The following is a 19635-nucleotide window of genomic DNA, read 5'->3' as shown; positions in this document are numbered from 1 at the left end:
ATCATTTCTCTCTGATAGATTCAGAAGAGTAGTATGTGATAGGCAGAAATCGGAAGCTCACAGTATTAATGCTGGAGTCTCTCAGGGGCAAATCCTGGGCCAAACTCTCTTCCTGATCTACATCAATGATCTCCCAAATCACATCCTACGATCATTTGTAGACATTTATGCTGATGACACTACTATCTATGGCAACACTTCAAAGGTAGTAAGCGACCAAATTCTCTCTGATTCTCTCTCCTCTGATCTTGATCATGTGGTGAAATGATGAAAGAAGTGGCTCGTTAATTTTAATGTATCTTAGACCAAAATTCTATCTTTCTATCATCAACACTCTGATGCCTGTCTGGCATCAATCGAAATGAATGGCTCTCGTCTTCTAAGTCTGACCTTTATTCCTGATCTGAGATAGAATGTGTACATCAAATCTGTTGCCAAGGCTGCTGGGAAAATGGTGGGATCGTTCTACTGATCCAGTAGATATCTCACTGCTGATGCAATTCTCTACCTGTATAAGGTCCAAGTACATCCAAGGATGGAGTATTGGTGCCAAAACTGAACAGGAGCTGCTAGAAGCAGCTTATCCTGCCTTGACAGAGTTCAAAATAGATTTCGTAGCCTAGTGAGAGGTGCTTTTTTTCTCTTCTCTGCAACCTCTTTCCCACAGAAGAGATGTTGCAAGCCTGTCTCTGCTTTATTGTTATTTTCATGGTGAGTGCTCGCCTGAGCTCCAATCTATGATCCCTCCTGTCCTTACTTTCACGAAAACACTCATCTAGCTGAAAACACTATCAATAATTTCCCCCACTCTTTATCTATGCCTAAACCTAAACATAAATTCTATGAACAAAACTTCTTTCTTTAAACTACGCACCTGTAGAACTCTGTTCCGTTTTCTTGCTTTTTAACTGACTACAATATGGTTGTCTTCAAGTCCAATGTGAACAAATTCTTGACTCAGTAGTTTCCGAGGAAAAGTGCAGCAGATAGACGGAGACACTAAGAAAAATATAATATCGATATTTGAAAATAAGTGCTGAAAGAGAAAGTTGAGTTAGAAATGTAATAAACATGTGTGTGTTCATGCCTGCCATTTATGAGTATGTGTCTGGACATACTCATAAGTGGCAGTGTGTGATGGTGTAGACGTTTGTATATGCATGTGTTGTTTTGCATTAGAGCTTGTAAGTGTACAAATGTGTATGCGTGGTGTGTCTTTGTGTGTAAGTTGAAGGCATCCCTTGATTACTTTACAAAAGTGTTGAAATGTAACGTGGTTGTCACACGTCAACACTCGGGACCGACACGTTTTATGCAAACAGGCGCAAGAAAACAACAACCAGAAAAGAATTCGGCTCACTTTTTTCTGGTTAAAACAACAGACATTTATTTACAGGTACTTCCAGAATTACGCCTTGTGTCTTGTTCAAAAGTCTTCTCGCACTCCAATTGCTTAACAAGACTCTGCCATGTTGAACATATGGTATTCTGTCTTTGTCTGGTCAGGGTTAGGACATGTCTTTCCCTGTTGCTCTTGAACGACATGTGTAACGTGTCTATGTCTGTCATTCTTAGGCCACATTTTTCTTTTTTTGTAATCTTTTTCTTTTCCTTCTTCCTTGCTGTGATGTTTCCTTGCATACAGCTCGATCATTTGCATATGTTGGCTGTCGTACAGCTGCTGCTGCTGCTGCTGCCATACGTGCAGTTATACTCTGTTACAGGCAGGGGTGCTCAAGTATTTGTCCCTCTTACTCTTGTTTCAAAAGTGCCCTTTTCAGAGGAATGTATTATAGGCCTGTCCCCCACCGAGACACTGGTTTTTTTCACTTGAGAACATGCCCTGAAAAAGTTTTTTGTACGTCACTCTGTTACAAGCATCTGTGCATACGTGTCACATTTTGTTAGGGTGCATAATCACGCGTGTAGGAGTTAAAAAAAAAATCAGCACAATTCTAACAGGAGGACAACGTTTTTTCTCTCTTGCCTCTTTGGCTCAGGAAGTCTGCTATTAATTTCTCAACTTTCATGAGAAGACATTTTCCTAATAAAAATATTAAGGTATACATTTTCTTATAATAATATTAACAATGTATAATTATATAACTATTATAAACATTACATTAAAATTAGAATATAAAAATACTCTTTTTTTAAGAGTTTCGGGAGAGTTCTAAATAAAGAATATTAAAATGTTCTTTTTTGAGAGGTTCTGGAATATCTTAAGTTGCGGTGTTCCATTTTGAGCATTTCTGGAATTTTCCATTCACCAAAACTATAAAAGAACATTGACAGCGTCAACTCTTCATTTAGTCAGTAAAAGAGTCAGATTGAGTCATTGCGCTATTCCAGGTTGTCAGATGCTGACTAAATTAACTCCAGTCAATATTTCCTGGAATCCAAATCCAGTCGAAAGGAATCTTATAAAAAGAATCAATTACAAACACCGTCAAAGAAAAACTTGACACATTTGGTACTTATAAAGATTTTCTGACCTTCTCTCTTTGACCAAAAAGTATTGTTTATTAATTCTCAATAACTCTGTCTTTCTTCTAAACGTAAACTAGACTGGAACAAGAATTTGCTTATCTCCCTTAGATCATTTGTAAATATTTTTGTTTTATTGTTTTTACTAACAAGGGGTACCCGGCGTTGCCCGGGTGTTTGGAGGTGTGTGTGAAAACTCCGGGGAGGGGGGGGGTTAAAATAAAAAAAAATGTTTTGGTAGGTAAGTATGAGGATCGAACCCGAACCGTTGAGGCAAAGTTGTAAATTAAAGCGTGAATAAAAAAGAATGCACCGGTTTTAACTATTGGGCCACCACAAGATGCTAACAGAAACACGTTTGAATTTATTTAATTACTTGGATTTGGCAGGTGCACGTTTTAATGACTTAATGAGTTCAAGTTTGACTGCGGGATAGTATTTCATTTACTGCGGGAACGTTTTTTTTATTTTTATTTTTCCAAGATGTTATACTAACCCACATGCGGCGAGCGACAAATGTTGAATATTTATCGTCCCGAAGTCAAGCAAATTAAATAGACAGGCGAGCTTTGTTGTTAACTCTGAGATATTATGATTTATATGTGATATAAAAAGTTTTAAAAAGTTGTGAACCGACCGACCGCTTCTCTGAAAAAAGCCTTTTGTAGACATACAGAAAAAGCGAACACACATACAAACATGCATACATTTTCGCTTTTATATTTATAGATGTACAATAAATAATTTTTATTTTCTTTAAACTCTGAGTTTTATTTTTTTTTATATACATATTGCATGTTTAATGCCCTTAGACCCAATCAAACACATACTACAAATCACACACATTTGCTTAAGTACTCAGACAAAAAGCGACACATATGTAGAATGGAAGACAAAGACCATTCCAACATTTCATAACAACGTTAGTGATTATCTTCGTTTTTAGATTTGTAAGAAAAAGGGTGTTAAAATATTTTTGACTCGTAATGAGGGTATGACTCCAATGATTTTGACGATCATTTTTATAACCACAGTTATAATAATCAACCAATCAGAATCTTCAAAAGTTATTATAAAAAATGTCGAATTCTGGATTCAATCAGTTCGCCGTCGCCTCTGTCACGAAACGACTCAAGATCGGGACTGCATAGATTCTTTGCCGATTTGATTTACTATCGCCATCTTTGTTCAACATAATGTCTCAAGACTTAACAAAGGATTAGCATTGGTAGGAGTTTATGTGTATGAACGTAGACAAAGGATTAGAGACAGTTCTGTAGGAAGATAAAAGAGTTCATATGTGTACGCATTGAAGTCTGGATCTGGCGGTAACTATACTGTATTCTTTATTTCCTCATTTTAGTTGACCCAGAGCCGAAGGGTCCAGGGCGAATCCTGATGCGTTCCAAGAGAATAGTTTGGAAGTTAGTCCATGTGGAGTTGTTGTCAGTCAAAGATCTGAGGAGAAAGAAGCAGAATTGTCAAGGATTTAACCCTTTCTAAACTCAGTCACATGGTCAGCTTGCCTCTGATTGGACAAGTCAGAAAGGAAGTTGATTTCTACAAACCTTGAAATGTCACTGATGACGATGCTGCCACACACACACACACACACAGTTCCAAAATCCTCAAAAGACTCCTCAAGTCCCTCTAATTGCTTTAACTTGACAGGATACCTCTCTTTCTGCCATAAGGACTTGGACAGATATATGCACGGACTTGGAGTCTATATTCGTAGCACTCTCCCCCTGACTAGAGAGAAAAGTCAAGAATCAGATTAGGCCTTCATGTGCTTTTAAACTAGCTTTTCAACATTGTGTTAGTTACTTATATTTTCTCTACCATTCCTCTAATAAGGACTCTACCTGAATCGACAATGTCTCTGACATTATAGATAAAGTCATCTCCTTCAATACTAATGCCCAAGTGTATGTGTTTTTGATGACTTTCATGTTCATCATAGTAATTGACTTGACTACTTGCGGTACACAGATGTAGCTGGATGCTGTACTGTGGCTGTAATCAGACAATCATACTCATGACCTGCCTCCCAGATCATGAAGATCAGTAAGTTTCACTTCTCGACATACTCCTAATCACTTCTAGACATATTCCTAATACTCCTAATTGTGTGACAAATGCTCATAGTCCACTCAGAAACGTTGACCATCTTGTGATATCAATAGATATCACATTTAATCTCAACTCCAAGTTAAGGAGCCGATGCTTAAAATGACGAGGCTGATAGGGCAGCTATCAAAAACACGTTATAAATGCTCCATGGACCAATATCTTTTCTCTTCCTGCTAAATAGTGTGCCAATGAGACAACCAAATTGTGTAAAGCAGGCACTGAAGCACATGTGTGGGGAACCCGATGTGCAGTTTATATAGCTGGATCCCCTCTTTGTAGGCTGCGTATATGAACCAGTTATGTGAAATAGGCTGCGTGTTCGATAATTTGGATACTTGGAGGTTGCCGTTACTAGGACAGTGTAATAAAGAAAACAATCAACATAAGTGCACATGTTATGAGTACATTTAAGAGATTTAAATGAAGCACGCTGAAACAGGATCATATATTTACATATGTACAAGGAATATTTATTTAAACAGAAAGGTTACGAACATTACAGAATGTTTGTGTGTTTATAAAATGCATGTAGATAAACGTTCGTTGTGTGTATGCGTGCGTGAATGTATGCAAGAGTTCGTCAAAGCATATGTTGGAAGTTCATTGTGTGTAAGAGTTTGTTTATACGAATTTCCTATCTGTCTTGAGAAAAGATAAACGCCCTGTTGAGGCATGGACGTAATTTGCGTGCCACTCACATTTGAGGTTTGAATTGAAGGCAAACATGTGTTGTCAGCTCCATGTCTCGAGTGGAAAGAGAAAGAAGAGAGAGAGAAAACAGGAAATGGAGGGCCCCACCTGTTGGGCAAAACGGAGGTTACCACAGGGGCGATAACTGATGTGTTTGTTAAAAGGTGTATGCATGGATGTGTGTGCAATTTGCTTAAATGCATGTTACATTAAAAAGGTATGTTGCCACACAAAAGTATAATATCAAGCCCACTCTACCCAATTCACGTCAAATTGTGCTGCTGCTATTGCACAAAGGCTGTATGCATTCCACCGGTTTGTCTGTTATAACTAAAAATAAGTACGGATATATATAGATGTTTAAAATTATTGTAAGGGTGAAATAGCCACAGCCAAAAGAAGACATGCCGAAATAACCAAAAAGTTGCAGAATATAGGAACTCATGATTTAGGGAAAATGGGTAAATAAAGAACAATCAGTAATTCTTCCATTATCCAACAATCAAAAGGTTGCTTGCACGGCAACGAAGAAGGGCTGAACTGCTAAAGCAGATCAAAACCTACTATATTGGTTAGAATGAACCTGCTGCAAATATGCTTATTAGAATGTAAATTGTTTTACTTATTGGCTACCGTAGATAAGAATATCAAACGTTTCCAGTGGTTGTGTGTCTCAGTGGAGCTCTTTAGTTCAGAAACGAAAAAGAGGCAAAAAAGTTTGTGTGTGTATGTGTGTGTGTTTTTTTAAAAAAGTTTCCCTTGAAAGCATGGCCGATGAATCACTTGTTTCTTCGGATATTTCGTCCGATTTCCTCTCGGATAAAAATGTCACGATGGAAACAGACCCAAAGTTGGATTTTATGAAATATTTTAAACCGAATCTCATCCTTAGGTAATGTTTCATTTGAGCGAAAGATCCTTTTTCGTTTTACTTGAGAATTATTTTTCGGTCTTAACACGTGAGATTTGTGTGAACATATGTAAACAAAAAGCCAAATAATATCTAATGACCAGACATTTTTCCTCGGAGAAGGGAATAGTGTGTAGTTACTGTTTTTATTGTTTGATTACTACTGACACCGGTCTATTGTTTTTATGTTATTTCTGTTTAGGAATTTTTGAGATGAGGATTGATTATTATTCGTATTATTTGGCTGCTTCGGACTACTGTTCTCGTTTGGAGTATTATTTTCACAAAGTTTCCATCGATGTAACCTTTTTTTTTTTTTTTTTTTTTAACGTGTATCTTGTCGAACTCGGGTGAATCTTTCCGTTGAACTTGGAACTCGGGAATCTGCACTGAATTTCATGTTACCCACATAGATTAAATAAAAGGTTTCGTTTGAAATTCCGTTCTGATTCCAGCGTTCAACGGAAAGATTCCCGAGTTCGACGAGATAAACCTGAAGAAGGTCGGAAGTTATATCGACCGAAACGTTGTGAAAATAACATTCAAAATGAGAGCAATAGTCCGAATAATACTAATTATTTATTTCTATCTACGTGACTTGATCATTATTTTTTGTTTTTTAGTATTTACAAAATCGGGTACTCAGTCATGTGCAGTGTGCACTTATTTGATCCGTGCTGAAATAATAACGTTATTTAAAAAGCCATTCTTAACATGGGGAAGGGAGGGTGTTTTGTACCTCTTCTGTACTTTAAGCTTACAATTGAATAATAATAATAAAAAAAAATATCATAAAACTTTAATTAAACTTGGAAATACGATTTAAAAAATAGCGCGGATCGGATCAGTAAGTGCATTAGCACCCAAAACGGTTTAATAAGTGTAATAAAATTTAGGGGACAGATCGATTTTTTTTTTTTTTTTTTTTTTTTTATGTCGTTTTAAGCAAAAAAAACAAGGCGCTTCGCTTCGCTTCTACACTATCAGAAATTTTTGTAGTCGATAAATGGAGTTTGCAGATTAAAAAAAAAAACCAAAAAAACAATGGTTTCTACTGATTTTTTTTTTGTCAATTCTAATAAATCATAATGCTAGCTTCCAAATTATTCAGTCGAAATTATCTGAATATTACTGAATTATTAAAAAAAAAGAAAAGGTAAAAAAACAACCCAACTTTAAGCGTAAGGTGAAAAATTGTGGCGATCTTGTTTTTTAGAAATCGAAATGGAAAATGACCTCCCTTTTGAACTGTGTCTTTACATAAGCAAATACGATCGTTTTCTTCAAATTCTATTTTCTATTATAAATAATTTTCTACCTAATCGATTTTCGTTATTTTTGGATATAATCATCTTAAAAATACGAGGAATACGTAGACACCATTGTTTTCATGTGAAATTCAGTTTCACGATGTCTGAAATTTCGTTATGATAGTGTAAAAGCGCCAAAAACAATATTATTTGTCATGTCGAAAGTAGTAATATATCCAAAAATTACGAAATAGAACAACTGCTATTGTGTTTTTAGTAAAAAAAAAATATTTCGCTATTGGCTTAAGATGTTGGACGCCATTACGATATGATCTAAAACAATGCTCTCTGAGTTATGTCCCCTGTTTCTGCACTCTTCATTGTCTACTCTAAAACATATACGAAAAATGCAATTTTCCATAAAAATTACTTTTAACTATAAATAGCTTTCTATTCACTGAACCAATGAACCATCAACCTCCACTTACAACTGAATTTTATTTAGTATTTTATCTGTTACGCTACAGGTTCTTATGGTTTCCTGAGTTCAGCAAGATACATGTGAAGAAAATCGGAGGAGCTGAAATGTTGAGAGAATAAAACTCAAGATGAAAATAGTATTCAAAATCATATAAATTATCAATCCTCTTCTAAAAAAATTCAAGAATAAAATGTTTGTGCTTCTATTTTTTTTTCTAATTCTCTTTAAAAATTCATGTTATAAATTTTTATTGCATTACAATGCCATGCTAGTTAAAAAAAAAACAAAACTTTTTTTAATTAATGATTCGCCACTAACCAAGGCCAAAAGCCACTCGAATATCAGATTAATTAAATGGATAGATTTTCAGTTGAATGATGTATGGGGTGGAACAATAAAACTGTTGCCGTAAAAAAGACAACATGATTCCATTTCCGTTTGATGAAAACTGTTTTCGTTTTTTATTGCAGACCATCTAAGTTGGCCAGTTGTGTACAAATTCAAAGAGCAATAGGAGCCTTCTATCATGTCTGAAAGTGACAATGTTCAACGAGTGAAATTGGAGATGCAGTATGCACCGCTGTACAACTCGTGCTCTCTACTGATCTAAGTTATGACAACAGGACCATTGCCAGCACCCTCAAAATGAATAACGGGTGTGTTCTGGGTGCTGAAAACAAAGTTTTTGGTCACGGTTATGGTCTTTGGTATGGTTTCAAGTGAAGGCTACATCATGCAACTTCACATTTTCGAAGTCGGCTTGAAAGCCAACACCAAAATGTGCACCTAGATGTGCTAAAGAGTGTGGTGATCTTCTGGTGCAATCAGGTGGCAGCTGGCAGACCCTGGGTGTGGCAGCAAGACTCCGTGCCGGTCCACAAAGTCCAAAGAGACCCAAACTTGGCTTCAGAAGAAGTGCTATGACTTTGTACCCTTCTCCCCCTCCCCCCATGCCTGAACCCACTGGGCTACTTTGTTTGGTTATATGTCAAGAACATCACCAACATGACTTCCCTAAACATCAAAACCAGCTTAATTGCCGCCATCTGCCGAGTATTTGCTAAACTCCCGCCGGCGCTTGTGGAAAAGTTACGGACCCATATCAAGGCGGTGATTGAAGTTAAAGTCGGCTACATTGAACAGATGTCAGCTCTACTACATAATCAAGTTTCCTGAATTGATTTTTTTCAATAAAAGTTTTAAAGTAAATCTGCAGTATTATTTTCTTTAGGGGGGACAACTTTATCATTCCACCCTGTAGAATATTATGAGGATTGAAAATTATGATTACAAATGTCTAAATAAGAAATTCTTAATTCAAATTTGCTTTTATTGTTGTCTTCTTTTTTTTCCAGTGGTGAAGAATTGTATATGTATTCAAGAAGGACTGGAAAGATGATTCCATCAAAAGGTGGCCATAAAGACTTTGAACCTGATGGATCCTGGCTGCAGGGGAAGAAGATGAACATGATACATGATACATTGGAGAATTTGTTGAGTGAACCAAGAATTGAAAGGACGTAAGTGATACAATTTGAATTATTAAAGCAATCAGAGAGGACAAAGATTTACTTTTAAATTAATTATCCAATCAGTGAACTAAAGCTTACCTTTCAAATTTTTTATCCAATAAGTGTGAACAAAGCTTAGCTTTTTAATTATTTATCCAATCAATAAACAAAGCATAGCTTTTTAATTATTTACCTAACAAATGAACGAATCTTAGCTTTTTAATTATTTATCTAATCAATGAACAAAACTTAGCTTTTTAATTATTTGTCTAATGAATAAATGAAGGTTAACTTTTAATTATTTATCTAATCAATAAATGAATGTTAATTTGTAATTATTTATCTAATCAATAAATGAATGTTAATTTTTAATTATTTATCTAATCAATAAATGAAGCTTAATTAATGTTAATTTTTAATTATTTATCTAATCAATAAATGAAGCTTAACTTTTTAATTATTTATCTAATCAATAAATGAAGCTTAACTTTTTAATTATTTATCTAATCAATAAATGAAGGTTAACTTTTAATTATTTATCTAATCAATAAATTAATGTAAATTTTTAATTATTTATCTAATCAATAAATTAATGTAAATTTTTAATTATTTATCTAATCAATAAATGAATGTTAATTTTTAATTATTTATCTAATCAATAAATGAAGCTTAACTTTTTAATTATTTATCTAATCAATAAATGAATGTTAATTTTTAATTATTTATCTAATCAATAAATGAATGTTAATTTTTAATTATTTATCTAATCAATAAATGAATGTTAATTTTTAATTATTTATCTAATCAACAAACGAAACTTAACTTTTTAATTATCCAAGCAGTAAACAAGCTTAACTTTCAAATTATTTATCCAGTTGGAGTGAAGTTTGAAATGGCATTTTCTTTGTTCTCCCAGCTTAAGCTTGGAATAAAATGTTTAAATACAAACACTCGTCTTTATAAAAAGGCCACATGCATCCATTAGTTTGTCATGGTTAAGTTTGAAATCACATTTTTTTTTTTTGTCATGTTTAAATTTGAAATAGCACATTCCATTATGTATGCAGACCTTTGTAAGAGACTGCACAGTTGAAAGTTTGAAATTGCGTTTTCATTCGTCTGTTTTGCTAAAATATTAGAGTAGCCTTTTTATTGTTAATTATTCCGATTGAAATGGATACATCTGAAGAATGTCCGTTGTGGTATTTTGTACAATTAAAAATGGTGAAATAATTCATGTCTCTTTGCAGAGGGTCGCTTCTTGTTGGTGTCTGGGATTGTGAGAAGAATCTTGTTGAATATAAACGAGATGCAGTAAGTACTACTCCTCATCATCAGCATCCTCATCTTATGGTTCTTATTCTTTTTCTTTTTAAAATCTTAGACTGATTTACTCTTGTTTGTTAGGAGTAAATCAGTCTAATGTATGCAAAACAACAAACAACAATTATTGACATCAATACTGCCATCAAAACATCCAAACACAGATACACAGGACTCATAGCCAGACAACATGACAACAGATGGTCCATCAGGACAACAGAACGGACACCTCGTGAACATAAGAGGCCAGAGGAAAAACCAAGAACAAGATGGAGGAATGACCTAATACAACACATGGGTCCCACATGGCAGTGGATAGCTCGTAACAGAGTTAGATGGCTGAAGTTCAGGGAGGGGTTCCTCATTGAGTGATAAAACCCTTGATTGATTGATTGAGACTGATTTAAGAAATTGAGTTCAAAACTAACCTATCTCTGACCAGGTCTTTATTTTTTTTTCTGTTTTTATTTATGGAAATCGCTCCTGACAAGGTAGTAAGCCACTTGATGTAAGGAGGTAAAAAAGAAAATAATAATAATACTAATTTAAGGTAAAAATACAAAAACAAGCAACAATATGTGTTGGATAGATTCTTCCTTTATAAAAAAACATTGCTCATGGAATGTGAGGACTAAAAGGTAAAATGACTGCATGGCTTGAATTTAAGTTTAAAATGAAAAAAGTCAAGTATCATGATGCAATTGTACTTTAAATAGAAACAATCATTTTGAACGCACCCCTGTCATATGAAAGAACCTACTGTTGATTTTATATGTCAAACCTTTTGGCTTGTGTGGTAATAAAACTTCTCAAATGCACTTTTGATGTTAGACTGTGTAAAGTGTTAATTTTGGTCAAAATCGCCTGTTCTATCTTCATCGGATTATTTTGATTATCGATACTTGTCAAACGCATTCTGATACAAAACCTATCTAAGAACACTGCCAGGCATTAAAATACCATTGTGTGAAATTCCATAAAAATCGGTCCAGATGTTTTCGAGTACATAGGGAACGAACTCACAGACACACAAAGATCTTTTTATATAATAGTATAGATATATTTATCTTCTGATAATTCTTTATTTCTTACCAGAGAATTCTTTCATGTGACAATCTTGATCTTGTTTTTATCATAACTATTGCTGCGTGTTTCTTATGTCAGATGGTACGTGTTATCGGTTTAATAACTTTAATGATAAATTTAATGACAAAGGTTACTTACCAGGGCAACTGCTCTTGACATATCGAAAGCCTTCGATAAGGTATGGCATAAGGGCCTACTTCACAAGATTTCCAGCTACTGTATTACTGGAAATGTTTTCTCAATCATTAAATCATTTCTCTCTGATAGGTTCATAAGAGTAGTGGTTGATGGGCAGAAATCAGAGGCCCACAGTATTAATGCTGGAGTCCCCCAGGGGTCCATTCTGGACCAACTCTCTTCTTGATCTACATCAATGATCTCCCAAAACACATACTAAAATCATTCGTTGACATCTATGCTGACGACATGACCATCTATGGCAACACATCAAAGGCCGTAAATGACAAAGTTCTCTCTAATTCTCTCTCCTCTGATCTTGAGCGCGTGGTACAATGGGGGAAGAGGTGGCTGGTCACTTTTAATGCATCCAAAACCAAGCTTCTATCTTTACATCATCAACGCTCTGATCCCCATCTGGCATCAATTGAAATGGATGGCTCTCGTCTTGGGGAGGCTCCATGTTTTGACAAGCTTCTGGGTTTGACCTTTACTCCTGATCTGAAATTGAACACATACATCAAATCTGTTACCAGGGACGCTGGGAAAATGGTGGGATCCTTCTACCGCTCCAGAAGATATCTCACTACTGATGCAATTCTCTATCTGTATAAAAGCCAAGTATGTCCAAGGATGGAGTACTGCTGCCCCATCTGGGCAGGAGCTGCTAAAAACAGCCTATCCGGCCTTGACAGAGTACAAAATAGACTTCGTGGCTTGGTGGAGGATGCCCTTTTCTCTTCTCTACAGCCTCTCTCTCACAGAAGAGACATTGCGAGCCTGTCTTTATTTTATCGTTATTTCCATGGCAAGTGCTCGTCTGAGCTCCAATCTCTCGTCCCCCCCCTCGCCAATCTTTCACGAGAAACACCTGTCTGGCTGAAACTACTGTCAATAATTTTCCCCACTCTTTATCTGTGCCTAAATCAAAACGTAGATTCCATGAGCAGAGCTTCTTTCTCAGAAGTGCAAGACTGTGGAACTCTCTTCCGTTCGCCTGTTTCCCACCTGATTACAACTTGGATGTCTTCAAATCCAACATAAACAAATTCCTGATAAACCGCCCCCTTAAGTAAGACACTTTATCAAATCTCCAATACTAATGATTACTACAATGCTATCTCATTGATTACTGTACACGCAATAACCCTTATCCCTGAGTGGCCTCCGGGCCTTGATAAGTGGTAACCCCCATGTAAAAAAAAAAAAAATAATAACCACTCAAAAATGACCAATGGATGAAGTATAACGTTTAAAAGATTTATTTAACTACTTAGAGATTAAATAATAATGTAAAACTTGCTGATTAATGTCTGTGATGTAACCGCATTTTGTTTACCTCTGAAACTGTCATGTTGGACTTTGCTCTTCTCTAAGGGCAATAACTCTCGTTTCTTCAGTCCAAGGGAAATAACCTTTGTTTTTTTTCAAGGTATATTTACTTGCTTGTCTACTCTCCCATCTCCATGTTACCATATTTTCATAGTTTATTTAATCAAAAGTCGTACATTAATGATCAAGACAACAAAATCTGAGAGATATTTGCACAATGTTTCGGTTAATGTAACCTCCGACCTTCTTCAGGCGTATCTTGTAGAACTCGGTAATCTGCACAGAATTCTAGACAAAGTGTTTCATTCAACTCACAGGTGCTTTTGCTTTGCTAGCCTTGACGAGGTAGAAGTGCCCAGTACGAATTTCAGAAGCCTTAAACCTATTTTTGTTTCTACAGGTTAAAACCATAAAAGTGCCGTCCTAAAGAATACAACACAACAGCTTTATTTTAAAACTTTTATTGAAAAAAATCAACTTAAGTAACTTAATTATGTAGTAGAGTTGACATCCATTCAATGTAGCTGCCTTCAGCTTCCACCATCGCCTCGATACGGGTCCAGAACTGGGAGCATGCCTTTTCCACAAGCGCCGACACGAGCTCGGTGAATACTTGGCGGATGGCAGCGATCAGGCTGGTTTTGGTGTTGTGGGAGGTGGCATGATGGGCCCTCACTTAAAGCCACACCAAAGACTATAACTGTGGGTCATCCGATGCGTTGAGCTGTGCTTTTAAGCGTCGAACTGTCTGGATTTGCATTTTGAGGGTGCTGGCAATGGTCCTGTTGTCATAACTTTGGATCGTAGAGAGCCGCGCATCTCTAATCTCGGTTGTTGAAAATTATGTCAGTTTCAGACATGATGGAAGGCTCCTATCACTCTTAGGATTTGTACACAGCTGGCCAACTAGTAGGTAGTCTGCAACAAAAAAAGAAAAACGGTTTTCATCAAATGGAAATGGAATCATGTCATCTTTTCTAGGGCGACAATTTTACTGTTCCACCCTATAGACGATAATGTCCCTATTCAGTGCTACACTTTTGGAATGAAAAAGGATTTGGTAAAAAAAGACACTTATTTATTGTAGCATTTGCCCCCCCCCCCCCAATTCAAAGCACATGTGGGAAAGCCGTCTGAAGCCACCATGTTTTCATGGGTTGAATGAAAGGTTCCGTCAGAAATTCTGTGCAGATTCTCAGATTCGACAAGATACACCTAAAGAAGTTTGGCAGTTATGTTGGTTGAAATGTGGTGCAAATAACACCTAAGATGAGAACAATAGTCAAGAGAATCATTCCTCATCTCAAAAATTCAGAACCGTAGCAAAATATGACTTTTAATCACGTGTATTGTTTTTGTATCCTTGCAGACTGAGGATAATTCATTAGTTTCAATCAAAAATTTGGCTGCGTTTTTGTTACATTAATTATCATTTAATTAAATAGTTCTACACATTCTTAAAGAAGATTGTCTACCAGAGCTGTGCGTTAAAATGGTAGTTTTGACAACAGAGGGAGACATTATTTTATTATTGGAATCCTTTGAGATGAGTAATTTGTTTATTTATTATTTGCAGACTTATCTTCATCTTATTAGGTTGGTGCAAAAATAATGTCGTTTTTTTGTTGTTCAACTTCAAAAGATCATAACTCCTTTCATAATAATTTTTATTAATCAAAATAAGAACCATTAGAATCAACACATTTTTGCCAACAAAAAAACAAGTTTATTTATCCGATTAGTGTAGAAATCTGGAGTTACGGAAGCAATGAAGTTATTCGTGGTTGATTCGGCATCATCTCATGTTTTTTAAGCATTTTTCATGCAGGAAATTGCCAAAATGCTTGAAAAAGTTATAATCCATGGGCAAAAGATCTGATGACTGTGGCGGATGAGGCAGAGTCTCGTAGCCCAATTCGTTCAGCTTCTGTAGGGTTAGTTGAGCAACATGCGGGCAAGCAGTGTCCTGGAGGAGAATTGGCCCTTTCGTATTGACCAGTCTCAGACACATACGTTGGAGCTTCTGGGGCATTTTATCAATTTGTCGGCAGTACTTCTCCACCATAATTGTTTCGCCTGGATTCGAGAAGCTGGGAAGTGTTGTGGAGCTTCTCTGGCGTCCAACCACTGTGCCGAACGTCGCTGATTGTCATAGAGGATCTACTTTTCATCACACGTCACAATCCGCTTGAGAAATGGATCGTTTTTTTGTTGTGCAGAAGACAAGAGAAAACAAACATTTTTTTTTATCATCATTCAATCCATGTGGCACCTACATATCCAATTTTTTTGGCTTCCCTATTTGCTTTAAATGGCAAACGACTGTTGAGTGGTCGACCTCGAGTTCAACAGCAACTTCTCGTGTGGTTTTGTGAGGATCGGCTTCAATTAAGGCTTTCAAATGTTCGTTATCAACCGCAGTCGGCTGGCTGTGACTGTCTTCATCTTCGAGGCTCTCATCACCATCGCAAAATTTCTTGAACCACCATTATGCCACATATTTGTTGGTGGTTCCTGGGCCAAACTCCTCATTGATATCACGAGCTGTCTCAGCAGCTTTTCGGCCTAGTTTGAACTGAAACAAGAAAATTGTGCAAATTAGATTTTTCTCCATGCTTTTGAAAAGCCTGCAAAAAAAAAAAAAAAAAAATGAAGAGATTGAGAATGGTAACAGAATAACACAATTCTATAGAGAAAAAAATGCGCTTCAAAATCATATATAACACGGCTATATATATCAATGAACTAATTCAGAAATCATATATAAAAGTAACATATGTGAAAAAATTGTTTTTGCAGCAACCTAATATATAGTGTTTCACAACATTTTGACCAACTATTCTATTTCTTATCAGAATTTTTTCATGTGAGTATTCTGATTCTGCTTGTTTTTATCATAACTAATGCTGGGTGTTTGTTATGTCAGGGCTCGTGGTGCAGTGGATATAGGCGTTGAGTCTCTACGGTTCCAAGTGAGCATTGTCTGAAGATAGCAGTTTCAATCCTACCCAAAACCGGCCAGAGGATTAATTTGGTGGGACGACAATAACTATGGAAGGCACTAATTACTAAGGATACAGTTAAGACTCAGCATTCCTATCCCATTGCGGTTAACCATCTGACAAACGTCAGAGGAATAGTTGGCCGAAACATTGTGAAACAACAAATATATAAGATGAAGATAACTGTCTGTAATAATTAAACATGTTTATTTATAATTCCATGGCTTCATTATTATCAAAATGGGTCAGACAATCGTACAACACATCTTGTCTGATTTATTGCTTTTATCAAACTGCCTATTGCAACCGCTATTGAAAAGATACACCTGAAGAAGGTCAAAGCTTATACCAGCTAAATAACAACCAAAATGAGAATAACCGTCCAAATAATACAAATTTACAATCCTCATCTCAAGAATGGTGAAACACGAACTCATTGTAAGTTTATAGCTATTGTATGTACGAGGTATGTTCCAAAAGTAATGCCTCCTTTTTTTTTTCTTTGTTCCATCCTAATGGATCGAAGAAGATTGCAAATTGCATTGTTATAATGACTGAACTTATGCATTCATTACTTGAAAGTTTCATCTCTCTGTTGCAGATATTGACGCTGTGAGAAGACTCTAAGAAAGCAACTCTTGTCACGGACATACGTCAAAAGCAGATGCATCATTGACTTTCTAGAAAAAAGTATATTGAGAATGGTGGTGACTATGTAGAAAAATAAATTCTCGAGCACAAAAGGTCGCTCGTTTTAATGGTGCCACCTCTGTCTTTGTTGCTCTTTAACTTTTTGCGTTAAAAAAAAGCATAGAATCGCAAAAGATAGGAACTCATGATTTCTGGAAAATCTATCAAGCTAGAAGACTACTCACACCTGAGAGTATCCCGCACCTCTACAAGGCTACCATTCACCCAGGCATGAAGTATTGTTGTCTCATCTGGGCTAATGCATCTACCACTAGCCTCTCCCTCTTGGAGAAGGTACAAAAAAGAGTTTTCAATTTAATATATCCCACTTTGTCAACTAAGCTCCAACCCCTGTCCCATCGCTACAATATTATATCTCTGTGCCTGTTTTACAAATATTGTAATGGAATGTGCACTGATGAACTCATTGCACTTGTGTGCCCTTCACACACATATCCCTGACAAACCAACTTAGCAACAAAATCTCACCTCTTCACTGTTGAGGTCCCTAAATATCAGAAAACTTTCTATTCTAATAGTTTCCTCCCTTGAACAGCTAGATTTTGGAATTCCCTTCTTACTACCTGCTTCCATGGCTGTACTGATATGCAGAAGTTTAAATGTAATGTAAACCAACATCTTAATTTTTCTTAGGAATGGTGAAAAATAGTAGCCCCTTATGTCCAAGTGGTGATATGCCTTGTTAGGGGTGAATGTGAACAGGGCTCTACATTGCGAGTGAAACAGTTGCATTTGCAAGTGATTTTTCGAAGTGGCGACTAGAAATAATGAAACGCTTATCTTTTGGCGATTGTGTTTCTTTCACTGGCAATCTTCCAAAGCTAACTACGTAGTGAAAATTATCTATTCAACTTTTAAAAAAAAATAAAACGAACAAAGTTAAATTATTTAAGCAATAAAAGTTTAATAGAACAATATACTTTTCTCTTTTTTTTTTTTTTTTTTAACGAAGGCTGTTTAAAAAAAAACATCTGAAGAAATTAGAATGTTTATACCTTCAAGTATCAATATAAAATTTGTTGTATATTTAGAATTACATTTATTAAAAAATATGGAAAAAAGAAAGCTTTACGTACATAATCATTACAGAACGAAAATGTCATATTCTAAAAATCATGTGGGTTAGGCTAGTAACTTTTTTACTTGCCTAATAAACGAAAATATTTAGTTGTGAAAGGTTAACTAAAGATAAATTTGTCCATGGAGCCCTGGTGAGTCAAAAAAAAAAAAAAAAGTTTTTTTTTTTTTTTTTTTTTAACTATTATCACATAATAAAATTTGTCTAAATGAATTTTTTATTTTTATTTTACATTTTAATATTACAGAGAAAATTTTGGATAAAAATGGGTTTTGTTGATGATAAGCGAAAGTGGTTATATCCGGAAGAAGCCTTATATTTAATGGAAATTGTGAGTTGAACAGTTTTAAAACACATTTTTTTTCCCCGACAAAAAGAAAAAAGAAATTTCAGTGCTAGTGCACTTACTGATCCGCGCTATATTTTAAATAGTATTTTCAAGTTTAATAAAGTTTTACGATATCTGTTTTTATTAAATTGTTAGGTCAAAGTACAGAATAGGTACATAACACCCTCCCATCGCCATGTTAAGAATAGCTTTCTAAATAACGTTATTATTTCAGCATGGATCAATAAGTGCATGAGTACCAAAATTTCCTTTGTAAACAAAAGTTTAGAAGAAAAAAAAAATCAGATAAATGTTTTATGACTTTTTTCCATACTTTTGTAATTGATAGGTACTTTATTTCAAGCTCAGTACAAAAATCTGTTTCCTCAGTTATTTGTGGCAAACATTGGTTCATGTTGTTTAAAATAAAAATTCTATTTTCAATCGATTTTTATGTTTAATCGTGATCAATATTCTTTTGTTATTAGTAGCGATGAGACGATTCCAATATTTTTTTCCAGATTCCAATACAATTACCGATTCTGTACTAAATTCCTGATTCTGATACAGTTATAGATTTTTTATAAATCTTCAAATATTTAACTATAAAGTGATTATTTTTCCCCAATTATCCTAAAATCGCATGTTAAATGTGCAGATATTTTCTCGAATGTAAAAATACATTTGTGGGAGGTAAAGATGATCTATAGATTTTGTTTAAAATCAATAAATATTTATTTTACTATCATCAGCAGCAGTGGAAGACTTTACTTTAAACCAAATCAAAAAGAAAAAATACAATTAAAAGAATCGTTTTTGGCATTAGAAAATAGGCGCCCGATAACAATTCCAATACCCTCCAAAGTTCCGATTTTTCCAATTCCCAGTTAATCTTCCCAACACTAGTTATTAGTCATAATACCGCCATAGTTTGGGGTTATTACATAAGAAAAAGATTAGCCATAAATACCGACAGACGAATCTAGGACAGAAGCCCTTGATATATCCAAAGTCTTTGAGAAGATCCGGCATGAAGAATCTCATGAAAATTAAATTCTAGGGTATTTTTGGACAAATATCTAACATAATCAGATCCTTCTTAGACAAGAGAAAAATCCAAGTTGTCCTTAATGGTT

The 19635-nt window shown here is 35.3% G+C and overlaps 1 protein-coding gene across 1 annotated transcript in view; it reads left to right on the top strand.

Moving 5' to 3' along the window:
* Nucleotides 1-19635, top strand: part of LOC145249555 (tRNA-splicing endonuclease subunit Sen54-like) — a 163826-nt gene that overhangs the window by 4535 nt on the left and 139656 nt on the right. Inside the window, exons 2-4 of the mRNA XM_080111230.1 lie at nt 9307-9471; nt 10713-10776; nt 18419-18502. Coding sequence (XP_079967356.1) covers nt 9307-9471; nt 10713-10776; nt 18419-18502 — 313 coding nt within the window. The remainder of the gene's footprint in view (nt 1-9306; nt 9472-10712; nt 10777-18418; nt 18503-19635) is intronic.

The sequence above is a fragment of the Euprymna scolopes genome, chromosome 28 (assembly GCF_053919585.1).
Source record: "Euprymna scolopes isolate OS-2025 chromosome 28, ASM5391958v1, whole genome shotgun sequence".
NCBI lineage: Eukaryota > Metazoa > Mollusca > Cephalopoda > Sepiida > Sepiolidae > Euprymna > Euprymna scolopes.
The sequence above is the reverse complement of the archived record's forward strand: the minus strand, read 5'-3'. Positions and strand labels throughout refer to the sequence as shown.